Source organism: Abramis brama (assembly GCF_963993115.1).
Source record: "Abramis brama genome assembly, chromosome: 9".
NCBI lineage: Eukaryota > Metazoa > Chordata > Actinopteri > Cypriniformes > Leuciscidae > Abramis > Abramis brama.
In genome coordinates, this window is record NC_139971.1 from 31,421,669 (window position 1) to 31,441,170 (window position 19,502).

At 38.6% G+C, this 19,502-nt stretch overlaps 1 protein-coding gene across 1 annotated transcript in view; it reads left to right on the forward strand.

The window, feature by feature from the left end:
* cdh13 (cadherin 13, H-cadherin (heart)) overlaps positions 1–19,502 on the forward strand; it is a 364,060-nt gene that overhangs the window by 265,929 nt on the left and 78,629 nt on the right. Inside the window, exon 8 of the mRNA XM_084125023.1 lies at positions 18,316–18,456. Coding sequence (XP_083981149.1) covers positions 18,316–18,456 — 141 coding nt within the window. The remainder of the gene's footprint in view (positions 1–18,315; positions 18,457–19,502) is intronic.

Genomic DNA, 19,502 nt, shown 5'->3' on the forward strand with positions numbered 1-19,502 from the left:
GAACTATCATCAGCTTTGCCTTGTGGTCATGCCAAAAGCACTATTTCTCAGCCCCCTCACCTATTATATTTTGAACGTATTAAGTCACATAAGCACCCGTAATAGGCTTAAAACAGGCATTGTTTTCCAAAAATCAAGCATGTCGAATTTACATGTTTGATTTCCCTAATACCTCTTTATAATGAATTATTTAATTTACTATTTTTTCCCCTCTTTTTAATTAAAGGCTGGTTTAACTCTTGAGAATTACCAGTGGAAGAGAAACGCTAGCCAAATGAGACTCTATTGCCAAAACGAATATGATATTTCCAAAAGTTCATAAGAGCATTGCCAGGACAAATGGTTTTAAAAGACTGCAGTCAGAAATGTATCCCTGAATAAATAAGTATGATGACCACTAAGAACTGTGGTAAACAGATGGGAAAGTTTCTATTTTTAAACCATTTACTCTCTTGTGGAGTCACTGTCAGTGAACAGCTGAATTAGCAGAGCTATATTGCTTACAATACAAGTTATCTAGCTGTGGCCTTGTGACTGCTGCAATATGATAGTGTTACCCATAATTAGACACTAAACTTGTAATATGATATAGAGTGGATATGTTAATTATGTACAGATGTTTGAGATTTCTTTATCAGGACTGAGTAAATAGGAGGCCGGTTGCATTGCATTAAGAGCTCTCAAAGTCCTTCAAGACAAGGAAAATTAAAGTGATTCTGCCCTTTTCACAAAAATAAAAAAAAAACGTAAAAAAGAAAATAGAATGCAAGGGATACGAGGGAAAAATATAAGCCAAGGGCAATTATTTGAAGTTACCTCCATCCGTTCGTTTTGTCTCCTTTCATCTGAGGAGGAGGTGAGGCCAAGTACAAGAGCTAAAATGGAAAATGTGCCTAATTAGTTATTTTCTGGTTTAGTCTTAATTGGTGGACAATATGATTTTTTTTCTGGCTGGCAAATAAGCACATTAATCACTTGTGTATGCTTATGTGCTGTACACTGTGAGTTTTCATTTGAATCCAATTTGTAGTATTTTTGTCTTGTTTTCCAGTGGAAATATTTAAACAACCTTAAAACAGGAAAACCTTGATAAGACTTAAGAAAAACATTGTTCTTACCCATTTGGCAAATCGTTTTTAAGCATGCTTATATGACTGGAGTAAGAAAAGTAAACAATACGATATATATTCTTTAAAAAATAAAAAATAAAAATAAACAGTTTGCTTTTAAAGTAAAATTATCTTGTTTTAAGAATGCTTAGATATTTCTACTGGAAAACAAGATACAAACAATATTTCCTTTCTTTTTTCTTCTTTGTTTTGCCTTTAGAATACAGAGAACTGTGTTCACTATATTACAAATTTAGTTTGAATGTGCAAGATCACAATTTCTTTTTATAAAACACATGGCACATATATGTATATATATATATATATATATGTATATGTATATATATATTGTATATACACATTTGGGCCCGTCATTCAGCTATTTGTTTGTTTGTTTGATGGGATGGGAATTGTCTAAAGGAAAGGTAGGGCAGATTTGCTACCTGAGTTATCCTTATCCAAGTCCCAAACAATATTGAGCCTCATGATCTGCTTGGTGTTTCACCAAATGAGGAGTAAAATTGCAATTAAAAATGAATTTACCCAACACCCTAGCACATGACAGAAAGTTTAGGAGGTAAGACATCACAGCTGTTATTTATATGCTTTTAGCAAGCGTTTATGACTGTGTTTATGACTCGTGCCGAGGAGCTCCTTATATTACAGTCTGTTTATATTGTGGGTGTGTGTCTGTTGGTCTGTGTAAACCGAGTCCTTGTGTGAGAACAATACACAACACAGAAGAGCCGGGGTCATGTCCAGAGGTGGTTCAATGCAGCATCATTGACTGTTTCATTAGATTCGCAGAGGGAGGTTTTGTCCCTCATATCACACGCCGCTCACACCCAGCTGAGCCATATAAACTACAGCGCTAAAATTAGCATAAGACTGGTACCGTGCAAGATTCTGTCCCTCACAGAATAAGATTGGACCCCAAAACAATTATGTTGGCTAAAAGAACTTAGTTTTAAATTATATGTAATACATCATATTATATAATCAAAGCTATAAATGGTCAATTAAACCATCAGCTAGCCTACTAGCTTTGCATACCACTTGCTGATTAGCCTGCTAGCCTATAGCTATGCTACTACACTACTAATATTTATTTGTGCTACTTATTTGTAGCTATCACTGTTACAAATGATACTTAGAAAAGCTATTTTGATTGTCTAGAAGATAGTGTGATATGTTTTTGAACATGGACAGCTTCTATGGGGTCCTTAGAGGATGGATTGAATCTTGCACATCAAAGCACATTAGACATTAGACAGAGCTGGTTTAAATCCTCCCCTCCTCCAGGTTAGTGTGGTAGTTGTTATGTGTGTTTTCGTAGTTTATGTATTATGTTATTGTATCATGTAATTATATTTTTAATTTTAATCATCACATCACATTACAGTCATTAGACAGTGAGTTTGACTACTATTTCTTTCCATATTCAGGTTAATGCGGTATTTGGTATGTTATATATTAATAGATAATTATGCATCATCATGTATTTGTTTTATTAATATATTAATTATATATAATAATTATCACAACACTTTATTCAAACATTAGACAGAACTAGTACAACTAAAACATTTTCCTTCCCGCCTTCAGGTTAATATAATTATTTTTTTGTTTATTAATATACTTTATTAAATATAATATTTTTTTGTTTATTAACTATACATTTATTTTTTTTAATATATTTATTGTATTTTATAATATAAAATATAATAAATATATTAATAAAATAAATATATAAACATCACGTCACATTACAGACATTTAGAATGAGTTTGTTTGTTGATTGTCAGTTTCCTGCAATCTGTTAACATATTATTAATGTTGTATTTGGTATTTACCATTGACAATCAAAAGTTCATCTAAATTATTCTCATTAGTGATTCTTTAAAATTGTGCAAGCCCCTGCTGGAAATTTGCATGTTTGGATGCAGAAAGTTCACGGAGTGTTCATGTGGCATTGGCATATGAGCGTTTTTTTTTTTCTGTTTCTTTTTCGCTGAGCTACAAATCGCTCGTAATCAGCCATGGTGACATTTTGCGGCAATTGCGCCCTTGCTGTTGACACTTTCCTGAGGAGTTTTTCAGACAAATTATGTAATTTGAACAATTTTGCAGTGGTGGTGGCGGCAAAGGTTTTACCATTAATCAGAGCTTTATTCTCCTCACTCATTCACCTGTACCGATTGCACATTATTCAGTTGTGCGTTTGCATTTTAATGTGAGCCTGTGCGTAATTATTTGTGTGTACAAGCCTCTAGAATAGGCCCATGATGGACACTTTTGTTGAATCGCATTCACACTCTGAGATGCCTTTTCTATATACGTACACCATATGTGAATTTTTAGGGAGATGGATTTATCCCAGATGATGGGCTAAATCTCTCATCCCCTCAAGCTCCATCCATCCTGTTTTACTGCCTCGCTATTTCTCACTCCCTTTCTTTGGGCATTTGTTTACTCGGTCTCCTAAGCAGATTGAGCATTTCCAGCATGTGTGCTCTTCTCCGGAGTTCTTGCACTTAGAGACTTAGGCTGCAGACGGCGAGCCCACTTTAGTACTCAGTGTGGGGTCTTGGCTCCACTCTCGGTAGCTTCTGTATGCTGCTGGAGGACTGTCAAAGAAGAGCTTCTCTCTGACCCTTATATCTGTGGAAGCTCTGCCGCTTTTTTTTTTGCCAAAAACTACTAAAGGCTTTCCCCACTGATCTCCAAGAGAGATGGAGTCTCTTTTCCCGTGCTACCTACAGGGATTTAAACTGTTTAATTCAGGTCGTAAGTTGGATTATTTAAGCAGCGTTATTTAAGCGTTTAAAAGCCTCCTCTGCATATTTATAGTCATAATTATGAACCTAATTATTAGTTTTGCACAAGTTATGGTTATGTCCACTAGCATTTCCAAGCCCACGCAATTGGGAGGCACAGTTGTAAAACCCCTCGTGCAGTTTAATGGAGTAAATTTATGCGCACATATCCAGCACTCTCTCTTCTACTATTTAAATAACAAACTTTCATCTGTGGCCTCTAAATGTCACATATTGGTGTCCTTATGGTGATTTACTAATACTTTTAATAATCAGATGCTTCCCTGTAGCTATATGCAGGGCTTGACATTAACTTTTTTGCTCAACAGCCACTGTGGCTAGTGGCTTTGGTTTTCCAAAGTTACTAGTCACTCAGCATTTTCACTGGCCACAATTTTGACATCGATACCATAGGGAAAAACTGCTATATATATATATATTTTTTTTTTATATATATATATTATATTATCTCATTTATTTGCGCCGAAATTCAAGCCCTGTAACACCAACAACATTCATCCAGATCAAATGAAATGAGTGAGTAAAAGGTTGCGGGTTTGTGCGTCAATTCGCTGTCGGAGAGATGAGAGAATGCGTTTAAACAAGCTCATATGTTTAAGTTAAGTAATTTCACTTAAATGACAATGAAAATTATTACCTATTAATTGTCCTTTAAGTGAAATTACTGAACTTAAATATACGAGCTTGATAAAAATGTTCATTCTAGAAGAAAATTTCAGATGGCACGTAGAGGCTTTTGCATCTGAACTCTTCATATGCACAACATATGCATTACTGTATTTTTGTACTAAGCTGTCTTGTCTTGTCAAAAATTTAACTTTTCGAATTTTCACAAGGAAATGCTATTTCAGTCTTTCTACTTCAAAATGTCATGTTTAATTTTACATGTTACTTGCTGTTTCATTATTTTAATTAATTATTTGTGAAATGTACTAGCAATTTCTAAGTGAAAATTGTTTTAAAATAAACCCTACATCATATTTATGATTTTTTTTTTTTTTTTTTTTTTTACTTCTACAAAGGTTAAAAAAATGTCTAAAATAGGCCCTTAAAAGTGTATTTTTTCATACAGTACATGCAAATTCTTAGTGAAAACGACTCAAAAATGACGGAGCAGGACACACACAGTATTTCAGCGATTCCAGGCGGCTGCATGAATCTGTAGCGTGGGGCACCGAGTCGAGAGTGAGGGCTTTTAGTGGTGCATGGACACACACACTTGGCCATGTGAGCAGACATAGATACTGCATGAAAGCTAATGCGCCAAAGCCCGGCCTGTCTATTGCACAGCACGGCGTATAAATCTACACTAAGCTCCCTTCCTCCTGCACACACATACACACGTCCGTTGCTGTCCGCGGAGATTGAAGCTGCAACCTGCTGACACATTGCCATGGAAATGATCCAAGAGCCTTGAAAAATAAGGGAAGAAACAAAATAAGCAAACACGCTAACAACAAATACCACCGCGCATGAAAAAGCATTGCTTTCCGCATCAAAGCATAGCCCTAGTTGTGCCACTTGTAATGACTTTTACAAGTTGAGTCTATGTGGCAGCCCCAGTTGGGTGTTACACATGTGCATTTTTCAGGCATGGGGGATTCTCTCTCGGCTCAGGAAGATGCACGCCTGCCTGGATACTGAGGGGTTGAGATAGTTCTTTCCCATAGTTGACAGTGCTTTGTCACAGAGGAGATGTGTAGTCGCATGCGATCAATAGCATAGCTGCAGAAAGAGGAATCCCACAGCATTCTCATTCACACAAAGAGAGAAAAACGTGCCAGGGGTTTCAACAATGGCACGTTTCAACAATGGTACAAAGTTTGTGTCCTTTTGTGTTATAGGGTTTGACAGTGTCCTGCTGCAAGTTTGAAATCAAGGCTAAAACACATGATCTGAATTGTATATAGTGTAAATGTGATGTCTATAGAAAAGGGCAGGTTAAGACCATGTTTTTGCTGAGTAGGAAGTTTAAACAGTTTAAAAGTTTAAAAGTTGTTGGTCTTGGAATATGCAATATGCAATCAGAGGAAAATTGTTGTTTATGGCATGTTGGGTGTTAAAAGTGTTTATGCCTATTTGTTAATAGGGATTTGTGGGCACAGTCATTCATTTAGATTTTTTTTTTTTTTTTTTTTTTGAAGTGAAATGTCAGACCCTTGAGGGGAAACATACCTGTGGTATGTTAGTGCTGATGTTTTTTATACTTTATTTTTACTTTATTATTTATTATATTTTTAATTTGTATTAAATCAATTCATATTCATAGTTCAATACTACATAATTCAAGTTTTTAAATGTTGCTTACTCTTCCTGATTGGTGGTTTTAAGCCAGAGTAAGCTGCAATGTGAACCAGACCGCATTGGAAATTTGATTGGTTGATAGAGTTTTTCTTCCAGGGTTGTTCCTGTGACCTAGTTAATGTAATGTTAATTCTAAAGGTCTGAAGAGCAACCAAAAACACATAAGGTGATCAAATCCTCATATATTCCGAAATGACAGAACACAAAGTGTCCTGGCTTGATCGCAGTCTCAGTGGAAACCAGCGAAACTAGCTTTGGTAAGCTGATTAATCTATCTCAATCAGTGGGATAGGAAGAATTCGTGCCCCCCGGTCCCCTTAGAGACCTCCCCGGCCCCTGTCGGCAATGTAACTGCTCCCCGGTGGTGGCAGTCTGCCTTTGATCTGTGCTAATCTAATTAACGGTTAAACATCAACACCTGTGCTCTTCAGCATAAGTGCTGCTGCCACGTCCCAGATGGGTTTTGATGGCCATGATGAAACACCTCCCTCCCTTCCCTTCTTCTTCCTCCTCCTCATCTCTTCAGCGGGTCTGGGTGTAATAGAGACTATTTCCTCCCCATTACTGGACTGTAATTGACAGCGATTAGTTTGTGGTTGGATGATGCGCTTGATTAGATTAGCCAGGCTCCTTTTTTCTGCTCTGTTTCATCAAACCCTGAAACCCCAACCTTGACCCCAATTAACCCCACACACGTCAGGAGATGCTGCATCTCTCCTGCTTATCATCAGCTCATTAATTTGGTTGATGAGTTTCTGTAAATACAGCCAGTGTTAGGTGTTTGTGCTACGAGTCTTTCATGTACTGCAAGGTGTCCTGAAAACTTTATCATTGGCATAAGTACAGGATTGAACACTTTGAACACTTGTGGTTTAGTGGTGTGTGTGCACATGCTTTGTTGAGTGTGGCTCACATCCTCCTTACCTCCTCTTCTTCCTACCATTTCCTGTCTTCTCTCTACTTTTGAATCTATAAAAGTGGTATAGCTTTTATCATGCAGTAATATTAATTATTACTCTGCACTTTTCATCAAAGCCTCTATGAATCTGTTTTGCAGTGCAAGATGTCCTGAAAAAGTTCAGCAGCATCATATTCACAGTCAGAGCCGTGGTTCACTAGTTAGTGCATTTGCTTATTAGGCTGAGGTGCTCATGCGGGTGATGCTTTCCTGATCCTCTTTTCCCCTCTTCTCCCCTTTATTTCAAATCTTCTCTTTATTTGACATCTATGTGTCCAAAATACATTTTAAAAAGACAATATCGTTTTTATAACCTGCTTAAAAGACAGCTTGCTGTGCACTATTCTTCAAAGTCTGCAGCTAAAAATCTTTCTTGTAGTGCAAGGTGTCATGAAAACAGCATTATAGTTACAGGAATGTTGAAGGGATAGTGCACTTCAAACTTCTGTCATCTTTTTCTGACCCCCCTTCTTGTTCCAAATTGGCTTTTGGCCCTGTTTACATCTGTAATGTATTAAGATGTGTTTTGGTCGATTGGATCACAAGTAGACGAGGAAGACACATGGTGGCTAAACGGGTACAACGGGCACACCCTAAAAAAGTGATTTTCACTACTCCCATAGTGTATGATTGCAGAAAAAAATCGATATGTTTGTATTGAACTTTGATGGAGCAACAGATTTTGTGTGAAAATTGTGTGACAGGGACATAAAAGAAGATATTTTGAGAAATGTCGGGAACTGTTTTTGACCATATATTGAAAGCCAAAAGCAACATTAGACTCCACTGACTTTCATTGTATGGAGAAAAAAAAGTCCTATATATACACTCACCTAAAGGATTATTAGGAACACCATACTAATACTGTGTTTGACCCCCTTTCGCCTTCAGAACTGCCTTAATTCTACGTGGCATTGATTCAACAAGGTGCTGAAAGCATTCTTTAGAAATGTTGGCCCATATTGATAGGATAGCATCTTGCAGATGATGGAGATTTGTGGAATGCACATCCAGGGCACGAAGCTCCCGTTCCACCACATCCCAAAGATGCTCTATTGGGTTGAGATCTGGTGACTGTGGGGGCCATTTTAGTACAGTGAACTCATTGTCATGTTCAAGAAACCAATTTGAAATGATTCGAGCTTTGTGACATGGTGCATTATCCTGCTGGAAGTAGCCATCAGAGGATGGGTACATGGTGGTCATAAAGGGATGGACATGGTCAGAAACAATGCTCAGGTAGGCCGTGGCATTTAAACGATGCCCATTTGGCACTAAGGGGCCTAAAGTGTGCCAAGAAAACATCCCCCACACCATTACACCACCACCACCAGCCTGCACAGTGGTAACAAGGCATGATGGATCCATGTTCTCATTCTGTTTACGCCAAATTCTGACTCTACCATCTGAATGTCTCAACAGAAATCGAGACTCATCAGACCAGGCAACATTTTTCCAGTCTTCAACTGTCCAATTTTGGTGAGCTCGTGCAAATTGTAGCCTCTTTTTCCTATTTGTAGTGGAGATGAGTGGTACCCGGTGGGGTCTTCTGCTGTTGTAGCCCATCCGCCTCAAGGTTGTGCGTGTTGTGGCTTCACAAATGCTTTGCTGCATACCTCGGTTGTAACGAGTGGTTATTTCAGTCAAAGTTGCTCTTCTATCAGCTTGAATCAGTCGGCCCATTCTCCTCTGACCTCTAGCATCAACAAGGCATTTTCGCCTACAGGACTGCCGCATACTGGATGTTTTTCCCTTTTCACACCATTCTTTGTAAACCCTAGAAATGGTTGTGCGTGAAAATCCCAGTAACTGAGCAGATTGTGAAATACTCAGACCGGCTCGTCTGGCACCAACAACCATGCCACGCTCAAAATTGCTTAAATCACCTTTCTTTCCCATTCTGACATTCAGTTTGGAGTTCAGGAGATTGTCTTGACCAGGACCACACCCCTAAATGCATTGAAGCAACTGCCATGTGATTGGTTGATTAGATAATTGCATTAAAGAGAAATTGAACAGGTGTTCCTAATAATCCTTTAGGTGAGTGTATATCAAATTACAAAAAAAGTGAGTCATACAGGTCTGGAATGACATGAGGGTGAGTAAATGATAACGGTTGTTTTTGGTCAACTACAGTATCCTTTCTAAAGGTTGTCCATGAGGTTATTATGGGTGATGCAAGTTCACGTCTGACTGATATCATTGCATCATGTAATTTATGTACTCTCTAATTATCTTTTTATAAATGGTTATAAAATGGTTCTATACTTTAAAGTCCACTGTGTTTTCATCATCTGGTAAAATAATTAAAATTATTAATGCTATGCACAACCATTCAAAGTCTTAAAGGAGACATATCATGCTTTTAAATTGTTCCTTTTACATTTGTAGTCTATATAAAGCGGAACTGCAATGCTTGGGTCTGAATTCCTCATATTATAGCTCCACAGGCCCCTTTTCTACCCCTTTTCTGATGTGCGTCTGAGAGCAACTCGTTTTGGTGCGGTCTCTTTAAATACAATTGAGACACTTCATACCCCGCCCCCTCTCCAGGTTGCAGAGGTTCAACTCCACCCCGTTCGGCCATTTTTGTAGTCTGATAGCAGAGATACGATTATCTAGCGGCACAGAAACTTTTTATTCACACGTTATTAACAAAATGTCAACAACGGAAGACTTGTCCAGCCAGCCTTACATGTTCGAGCCAGAGTCGGAGCGAGATGAAAATGAAGACGACGAACCTGTAGAACAACGTCTTCATATGGATGTATCGCAATGGTGTGTTACTGTATTTACACATGAAACTTTGGTCTTCCGACCTTTTACCACCGTGTCGATTTATTTTGATTAATATGTGCGAGGGAGAGAGAGCAAGACAGCGTCTAGTTTGGAGACGGTGAAGTCTTGTTTACACTTTCGCCTGGCTCCGAAGAGAGAGAGTGCGCGCGCGCGCGACCGGGTCTCTCTCTCTGCTCGTTCTTTCAGTTAAACATGCGCCACAAGCGCGGCAGTTCATCTACATTAGACGGTGTAATGAAGCGTGTGGGTTACTACATCCAACAACCGAACATTTTAACTTACCCTCTCATAACTTCTGCATCCTTTAGCTTGGACTACAAAATTGCAGCGAGAAATAAAAATGGCGGATTGCTCGAAGTGTTGGGCCGGAAGTCAATGTCCTTATTTGGCAGTTCCGCTGCAAATACTGTGACGTAATAGTTCAAAAAACGTCATAGATAACAGAAAAATTGGAACAGGTTGAAAAATATGACCAAAACAGAATATAAAGATATCAACGAAGCACCTGAAGAGAATAATTTCATCTTTTCTGTACTTCTAAACACTCCAAATATACAACAAAATGCATTTAAGGGCTAAAAAAGTGCATTTAGCATGATATGTCCCCTTTAAATTCATGGTTTTAACCACATCTGTTATGGAAATACCTGTCTTAGTTCACAGCAACAGCAGTGTGTGTGATATTAGGTGATTGCATCCAGGTTCTTTAGTTGACATCATCCCCTCTGTGTCTCTCCGGATGCCAGGATGTTGACTCAAGAGAGCCACGGGGCAGAACTTCTGTTTGAAATGTCAGAGGCAGGAAAGCGCCAGAGATCAATCCGTGCCCGTGTCACATGGGCACACAAAAACACACTCTAAATCGTGACAAAAGGACAACAGATGAGGGGGAAAAAAATAAATGAGGCTCCCCTCTGCCTCTTTCATTAGAGGCTGAACTCGCATTTTGCGTGGACGCTGTGCGCCAACAGCAGCCTTTCTATTAAGAGTTATTTTTTATTTTATTTTTTTGTTATGGATTGGCTTTGATCCTTGAACCATAATCGTTCAGCCACAGTTGGTTGTTTCGCACACTCACCTTTACAACTGTATTAGGGCCAGCACATAATACTTGCGCTGCAATGACAAGTATTTCCATACTCAGGACCATTCAATGACTTCTCTATTAATATTCAAGCACTGCCTCAGACTATAATAAATTGGGTTATGTAATTAGCGGGAAACGATATCTTGGTGTGTATTTGCCAAAGGGAGAGGAGTCTTAGGAGCAAGCGACATCCTTCTGTGAGCCAGTGTGTGGCGAAATCTGAATAGCTTTCCAAATTGACATGCAACGCTCGGATGATCGTTAATCATAATTGGACACATATTTGCATATTGCAGTGTCACTGGCTTCGTCGTTGGGATTGTTCATGCTTTAGTGTTCATTTTTTAATGGCAATTAGTCTCCATCTCATGATTCATTTATAAAATACGGCTGGAGTTTTGAGCTCCATTAGTAGACGTCCAATGTATCAAGCGACCAAGCGCAAAGAGATTCATCAGATATGACGGCTGTTTGCTGCTTTTAAGTCATCAGTGAATAGAGGGATGAGAGACATGCTGAAGGAGGCAACACATAAAGAGTTTCGCAGGAACTTCTAAAACACTACGTAGCTGCACACGTGGCTTTGTGAGGAAAATGGTAAAAAAAAGATGAAGCCCATTCAGCAGTGTTCATTCAGGTGTAGTGTGCAGTAAGCAAATTGGGCTGAATCTAGAAGTTGTTCAATGAAATCTCTGCAGGATTTGTGAAGTTTTTAAGAAACTTTTGTAGGAGGGAATGTCTTCCATTAAAGGTGCTCTAAGAGATGTCACGCCTTTTTTAGGCCAAAACATTTTTTGTCACATCCAGCAAACATCTCCTCACTATCCGCTAGCTGCCTGTCCCCTGAACACACTGTAAAAAAACACGGTCTCTGTAGACAGCCCAGGCTTCACAAACGGCAAGAAAAACAAACTGACCCAGCCTGGACCACAAAACATAACAAACAGTGTTCCAGCCAATAACCGACAAGAATGATTGGGGGTGGGGTTTGGGGGGTTAGTGTGCATGCACATGAAGGGGGGTGTGGGGAGTGGAGGAGAGAGAAGCATGAAGAGGGAAGTTAGCTAGAGGAGATATGTCCTAACGTTAAAATGGTATGTTCTTGAGAATTTTGATATGGCCGACACACGACCAAAGAGACGACGTTCCGCTGAACAAATAACAAAGAATAGGGAAAAGGAGAAGGAACGCGAAGTCCCAAATTTACATCGTAAAAGCGTTCAAAAGGTGGCGAGAACTCCGCCGGCAGAAGGGCTTCCAATCCGACATTCAGGTGGCTCTGTTTTTGCTGGACAGGTGGGTAAATCCAGTTTGGTTTTTCTAAATGGTTCATGATTGTTTCAGGAAGCACAGATGGGAGGGGGGAGGGACGGGATGAGAGAATGGCGCGAGGCCAGTGGCGTGATTGATAATGAGCGACACCTGCGCGACGCACTGGTCTCATATCTCTCACGGAGGAGCGGAAGCATAAAGGAGAAGCGACGACAGTGGAGATCGAGAGAGGCCAGGCCTGGATTTATGTTGTGTTTTGTTATATGTGACAGCAGTTGTCCGTGAGGGGCTGCTGTCTTTACTTTCATTTTGTATTTGTTTATTTTACGTTTATTCAAGTTTTTGAATGTTCGCCGGTTCCCGTCTCCTCCCTCCCACAATATCTAACCTTATATAATATAATATAATATAATAAAGGAATAATTGATGACAGGCCGTTGAATTAGGCCGTTGAAAGGTGGCCGTTACACCTCGGGTGTGCATTATTTTTCAATAATTTTAATGGCCTAGAGCAGGGTTCACCAATCTCCGTCCTGGAGGGCCGCTGTCCTGCAGAGTTTAGCTCCAACCCCAAATAAACACACCTGAACCAGCTAATCAAGGTCTCACTAGGCATACTAGAAACTTTCAAACAGGTGTGTTGAAGCTGGTTGGAGCTAAACTCTGCAGGACAGCGGCCCTCCAGGACCGAGATTGGTGAACCCTGGCCTAGAGTGAATTATTTCATTTATACTACGGTTTCCACACCTCAAAACATACTTTAGATTATGCATTTCAAGACATTTGTCAGGTTTTTGTCTTTAAAACGCACTTGTGTGTAGGACTAATTTCTTACACGTATAATCCCAAGTCTCCATTGCTAATTCCAAAACGTAATTTTTGAGCTAGTAACGGAGGCTTAAACCTGTACGTTTATCTGCTTCAAGAACAGCGCCATTATCACCTTGCTAGTGAGGAATTTCATCTAGCTTTTAAACTGCTAAAAAATTGTATTCATAAAATCATCTGAGGAGCGCTGACGGCACGTTTCTGTGTCCATACCATGTGTGTGTGTTGGTGTGGGAGAGAGAGAGCGATAAAAAGAGTATGTGCTTTCCGTACATAATAAAATGTAATTTTCAACAGCCCTGTAGTACAAAATATAATATAATGGTCACGGGTGGCTGTATATAGAGCGCACAAAGACGAAGAATGCAAGGAAATAAAAAAGTACATTTTGCACCCTAACAATGATACTTTACACAAAGGTGAGTCAAAAGTAGGTTCAGGAGTCCCAGAAACAGCCTCTAGCTATCTTAAGCCTTGGCATAATCATTTATCAAGTCTGGTGTGACCCACAACCCTGTTGCTTCTTGAATTTAAGTTTACTCTACTGAATATTTACTCTGTTTACAGTTATGAATTGACTACAAAGGCTCGCTGCAGGTGGCGTTTCTTGACTAAATTCACTGACGTTGGCTCAATTTCCAGCTCGCCACCTGACTGTCATGCATCCAACGCATCCGCAGCCAAATTCTTCACAAAACACCCTCATTTTATTTGCACCAGCTCTTAGCCATCATCAAATTTAGACAACTGTTACTGAGCGCTATGCACATGGTGTTAGCTGGGGATTTCCAGGGGAGTAAATTTGTGATGTGTTCCTGGATGTGCAGTGTTCAGGCTGACTGGCATTGTGACTCCCCTCTGAGCTCAGTGGGATACAGAACAAAAGGCAATGTGCCATGATTCAGCAAGCTGCTCTGCCAGTCGGCTACTAATGTCTGTCTCACTTGGCCCGGACCGTAATGCAAACAATTTGCCGAGATGAATGTGCAAATGTGAATTATTTGGTTGTTAGATATCATCAGGACGACAACTAATGTAATTTATTTAATCCTAAATGTAAAATAATATCTTGCAACCATTAAAACTATTTTAACATTATGATAAAAGACAATAAAAAATGCTATAGACTTTAATGTAGACTTTAAATGATTTTATACCATCATACAGTATGTGCTGTACTGAAAACGGTATGCTCAAAAAAAATACTGAATGACAAAATGCAAAATGGCTGCATAAAGTGAGAGAAAAGGGGAAAAATGGCAGATTTATTTAAGGTGTTGATGGCAATGAAAAAAAAAATGTAATAAGAAAAATGGAAAAAGAGAAATGAGAATAACATTCCAGGGATTGAGTGGAAACCTGAACCCATATAACCATCCAGATTGCAATCATGTAGAGGTATTAAATCCGCCTGTGAAACGTACAGGAGACATGGATTAGCATATCTACAACTTACACCAACTTAGTTAAAGCAATGTGAAAAAGCGCTTCAGATAGTGAAAGGTGTGAGAAAACCAGCTGGGATAAAAGTGAAATACTGTAAGGAAGACATGGCCAGCAGAACGATAGAGACATTCCTTTATTAGACAGCTTTATTCATCATTTCAGCTGCTGCTTCTGTGGCTTTTGTATGGATCATTATGTTCTTGGGGAATGAAAGGTAGACCGGTGAATAGGCTGAGAGGTTAGGAAAGGCAGACAGTTTCTTTCAAAGCACTTGAGAGAACAAAAAGAGGCTACAGAAGCAGAATTATGACATCACATCCATTGAAGCGGACGAGGTGGTATCTCATTCTCTGGTCAGAGCCAGGGATATATTTCTGTGCATATATTTCCTGCCAAAGGCTATATTAGTCTTTAGACACTCTGGCCATGGGAAAAAGCCTTGATCTATTATACAAGATGCTCTTGATTGAATTTAGTCTGATTCATTATGAGCATTACTGGATGGCCGACATGAAATGGATGTCATAGATAGAATCTCAAAAGACAGTCAAACTGGATCCGGCATGTTGAAATGATTGACGTAACTGGGGCGCAATACCAATTGTTATGCAACGTGAAGTTAATGTATTGCCTCGTTTCACATTCACAGTCAGACCTGCGACGTTTCAACACTCTTACAGATTGTTTTAGAGGGTTTTGTATTTTTTGACCTTCAAAAGCATGCGGCGAGGTCACAGGTGCATCACTGCGAAAGATCTGAGCGAGAGATGGGAGACTCATTAAGATGTTGTCACGCTACGCGAAAGCTTCGCGCAAGTCTTTTGACGGCACCAAGATTTGATCTGCGCACACCTCCCTCTTATCCAGATGGGTTTCTCTTCTTTTTTTCAAGTCACAGGTCTGTGAAGTACCATCTGTTTATCAGCAGTAAATAAGTTCTGAGTCGTTCGTCAGTGACAGCCGTTCTAGCCGATCTCAGTCACCGGAAGCACTGCGCTTCATGGTGGTTTAAAAAAAAAAAAAGATTTCAGCATGATATGTCTGATGAGGTGTAAAGCTCGATCGTTGGTGGTATTAAACAATGCACATCGGTAACTTCCATCTGTGTTCATTAGCATTTCTTATTCCACTTCCTGTGAATTACAAGCCGTTTGGGTTGATTCAAGTGTTGAATCACATCAACAACGTAGTTCTGAAGTGTCATGCCTGGTCAAATGTGTTCAGATGTTTGAGATTTTTAATCGCAGCTTTACATGCAACCAATTCTCCAAAAAAATTTTTTTTAAATGCACGTCTTTTGAAGGAATAACACCGCACTCACGAACAACAAGGTGCCAGACAAACAAAACTGAAGATAAACAAAAAACAAAAAATAAATAAAACTGTCTGCACACTTGAATCCTTTCAGCAAATTTAATAGCCAAGCTTTCGGTCAAACGACCATCCTCAGGGCATTTAAATGCACGTCTACATTTGGTCAGTTTAGTCAATTGGACCAGACCATTGCTTTTATATTTCCACATTCAACGATTCATTGGGTTTCTTTAAATGATGTGCCTTGGTAAAACAAAAAGTCACACATTTTCTTTTTATCTGCAATATACTGTGGTTTTACACTTTATTAATTGCAGCTTTGTTAGAATGACGTACCTCTGAGACACTATTTGAAGCCTGAGATAGCAAGAGTAATTTATACAGAGAGGCAATGCACCATGGGTAAATGACTGCAACACAGGCCTCCTGGGCATTATGTGAAACAGATGGATGAGTTTTATTAAGCATGTGGTACTTAACACTGCGCTGAGTGGGATTTCAATAAAGGAAATAAATGTTTGCATTAACAGCACCTCCCTGTGTAATGTGCCATCATGCCTTTCCAGTAGGGTGACTTATTTTAACAAATGCTTGTTGTCTTGGATTTATGAATATTGCGCTTTTGGTCTAGAGAAGAAGGTTTATTTCCCATATGATGAGTAGGTGGTGTTTGATAGAGATGAAGCGGTTTCAATCACTCCGAAAATTTGTTTTGATGCATTGGTACCATTTCTTTTGCGTCAGAGAAACCAGATGTCTATATAAAGCTTTTGTGCCCATTTCTTTAGCTTATGTATTATTCATGCAGTGATTGCAGGATATTTTTCCTGAAATAACCTTGGCTTCTCTCAAAACTTAATTTCAGGAATGTGTGTCTGTCTGCTGTCTTTCACAATCTCTAGTCTAAAGAAAACTATGTAATACAAGTAAACTTTATAAAAAAGGAACATCTTGAAGAAAAATGCTGACAATGTAGGAATCTCTTCTGGTATCTCTCTTTCACCCAAGAACTTGTTTCTTCAATGCGGACTTGTGGCTCGTAGTTGAAGAAAATAAACTTTTCTTTTGACACTCTCAATTTTAACTTAATGTTTGCCAAAATATATTTTATAGCATCCTTTGCCACAACTGACATTTAAAAAACAAAATGTGTCTCACAAATGCTGATTTCATAGCTTTATGTATCCTAAATACACACAGTTATATAATATTTTGGTAACACTTTACAATAAGGTACATTAGTTAATGTATTGTCTAACATGAACTAACAATGAGCAATACATTTGTTAGAGTATTTATTAATCTTTGTTAATGTTAGTTAATAAAAATACAGCTGTTCATTGTGTGTTCATGTTAGTTCATGATGCATTAACTAATGTTAACAAATACAGTCTTTGCTTTTAATTACATATTAGTAAATGTTGAAATTAATATTAACCAAGATTAATAAATGCTGAAGACGTATTGTTCATTCTTAATTCATGTATAAGGTTGTTAACTAATGTTAACTGATGAACCTTATTGTAAAGTGTTACCAATATTTTTTTAAATAATTTGACAATTACAGCTTAGTCGGAAATTATACAATAGAAATATTTTACTCACAAGTGAAATTTAGAATTTAAAAGTATCCAAACCGGTTTCAAAGTGGCTTTAAAGAAAAACGTCTCTTTTAATATAATCCACCACTGGGACAAAAAAGAGCCCAAAGTTGAAGCCCACACTCATTTTTTTTCTTTTTTCTTTTTTTTCTAACTTTCTCTCTTGACATTCCAGTTAAGGATGTGGCCTTGGAGGAAAGGTGGTGTGGGCGTTAATTGACATTTAGATGTCTTTCTTTCAGTATTACCTTTGAAAAGTGACTGAAACTTGACATTTGTTTAGACTAGCACCTGTCAGGGAGCAAAAATGCTCTTGCATGAAGCCTTTATCATTGTTTCAGGACCGTCCCTGAAGAAGGCCTTACACAAGAGTAAATGTAAATAAACAAAAGGATATTTTGGTCTCATAGATCACCGGTCAATCATGAGCAGTAATGAACTTTTTGTAACGATTGACTTTAGCGTTCGAAATGTCAATGATGAACTGCTAGGCCCTTTTTAGGTGAAGCCATGATTCAATACAATGATTGGTTAATTAGATCCTAATTGCTCCACTTTACCAGTTAATTTACAATGTAAGCACTCATTAAAAGTATGTGGTGCTTTTCATTGCATATTGACAGCTTCTAAGCAGCACTAAAGCAGTTGTAAAACAATGACTTGTTCTCCATTTAAGCCACTTAAGTTCTTATCACGGCTGTAATCCATCTGTCTTGAAGCTCTACTAATTGTTCACAACTATGTTCTTTTGTTTCCGCAGACTCTTCCAACCACGCAGTACGAGCTGGAGATTGTGGCGAAGGACATGGCAGGAAGTGAGGTGGGACTGACAGGAACTGCAACAGCCACCATCACCATCACAGACAGGAATGACCACGCACCTGAGTTCACACACTCAGTGGTAGGAGGAACCTATTTTGGGGCTTTTTTTCATCTCCCTCTTCATTTTTTCGTCCCTTCTTAAAATTGTTGTTCATTGACAGTATGTGACCTTCTCCATAATTTTCAGTCGTTCTGACCCAGAAAAGATGTACACAAAAATGTTAGCGTTCTAAAGATACAAGTGTTATATTTCTACACCAAACTGTAAATAATGGCTGTCATAAAATCTTGTTTTTTTTAGAAAGTGGCCTCTAAAGATTCCAAACAATTTTTTATTCCTGTGATGACAAAGCTGAATTTTCAACAGTCATTACTCCAGTCGCCAGCTTCACATGATCCTTCAGAAATTATTATAATATGCTGATTTGGGTCTCAAGAAGCATTTCTTATTATTTTCAGTGTTGTTGTTCTGATATTTAGGTGGAAACCAAGACATTTTCCTGCATTCATTGATTAATAGAAAGTTCAAAAGAACAGCATTTATTTGAAATACAAATCTTTTGCAACATCATAATGTCTTTACTGCCTTGCTGAATTAATTATTAATTTCTGTTATATCAAAAAAAAAATAATAATAATATTTTTTTCTTATTATGACTCAAAATAATAGAGCATGTCACATATAGTCATTGTTTAAACATTGCAGGAGTGCTATATTGACCAATCAGAATCCTGAATCGTAACTCTCCATTTTGTAATTGAAAACGTAACCCTTTGAACAGCTGACTATGTACTTCATTCACTTTTGTTTGAAATGATTCATAACAGTTTGAAGCAGCTTAACACCTGCAGTCATCTACCATGAGGACAAACACTCAAGCTTCTCTCTCCAGAAGGCCTTCACCAATCATTTCCAATTGTCAATCACTCAAGTCACACGTATACATACACAACCCCTCAATGCTCAGCCAGAGACTCAGCTATTCACTCAGATACACTGACCTTGCGAGAAAAAGCCCCCCCGTGCATCAATCACTTTAATCTCAGGTGCACTGCAGTGACAGCTGTGATTCACAAATACTCACACACAAAGGTGATGGACTGGGTCCTTCTTGCTCGCTTATC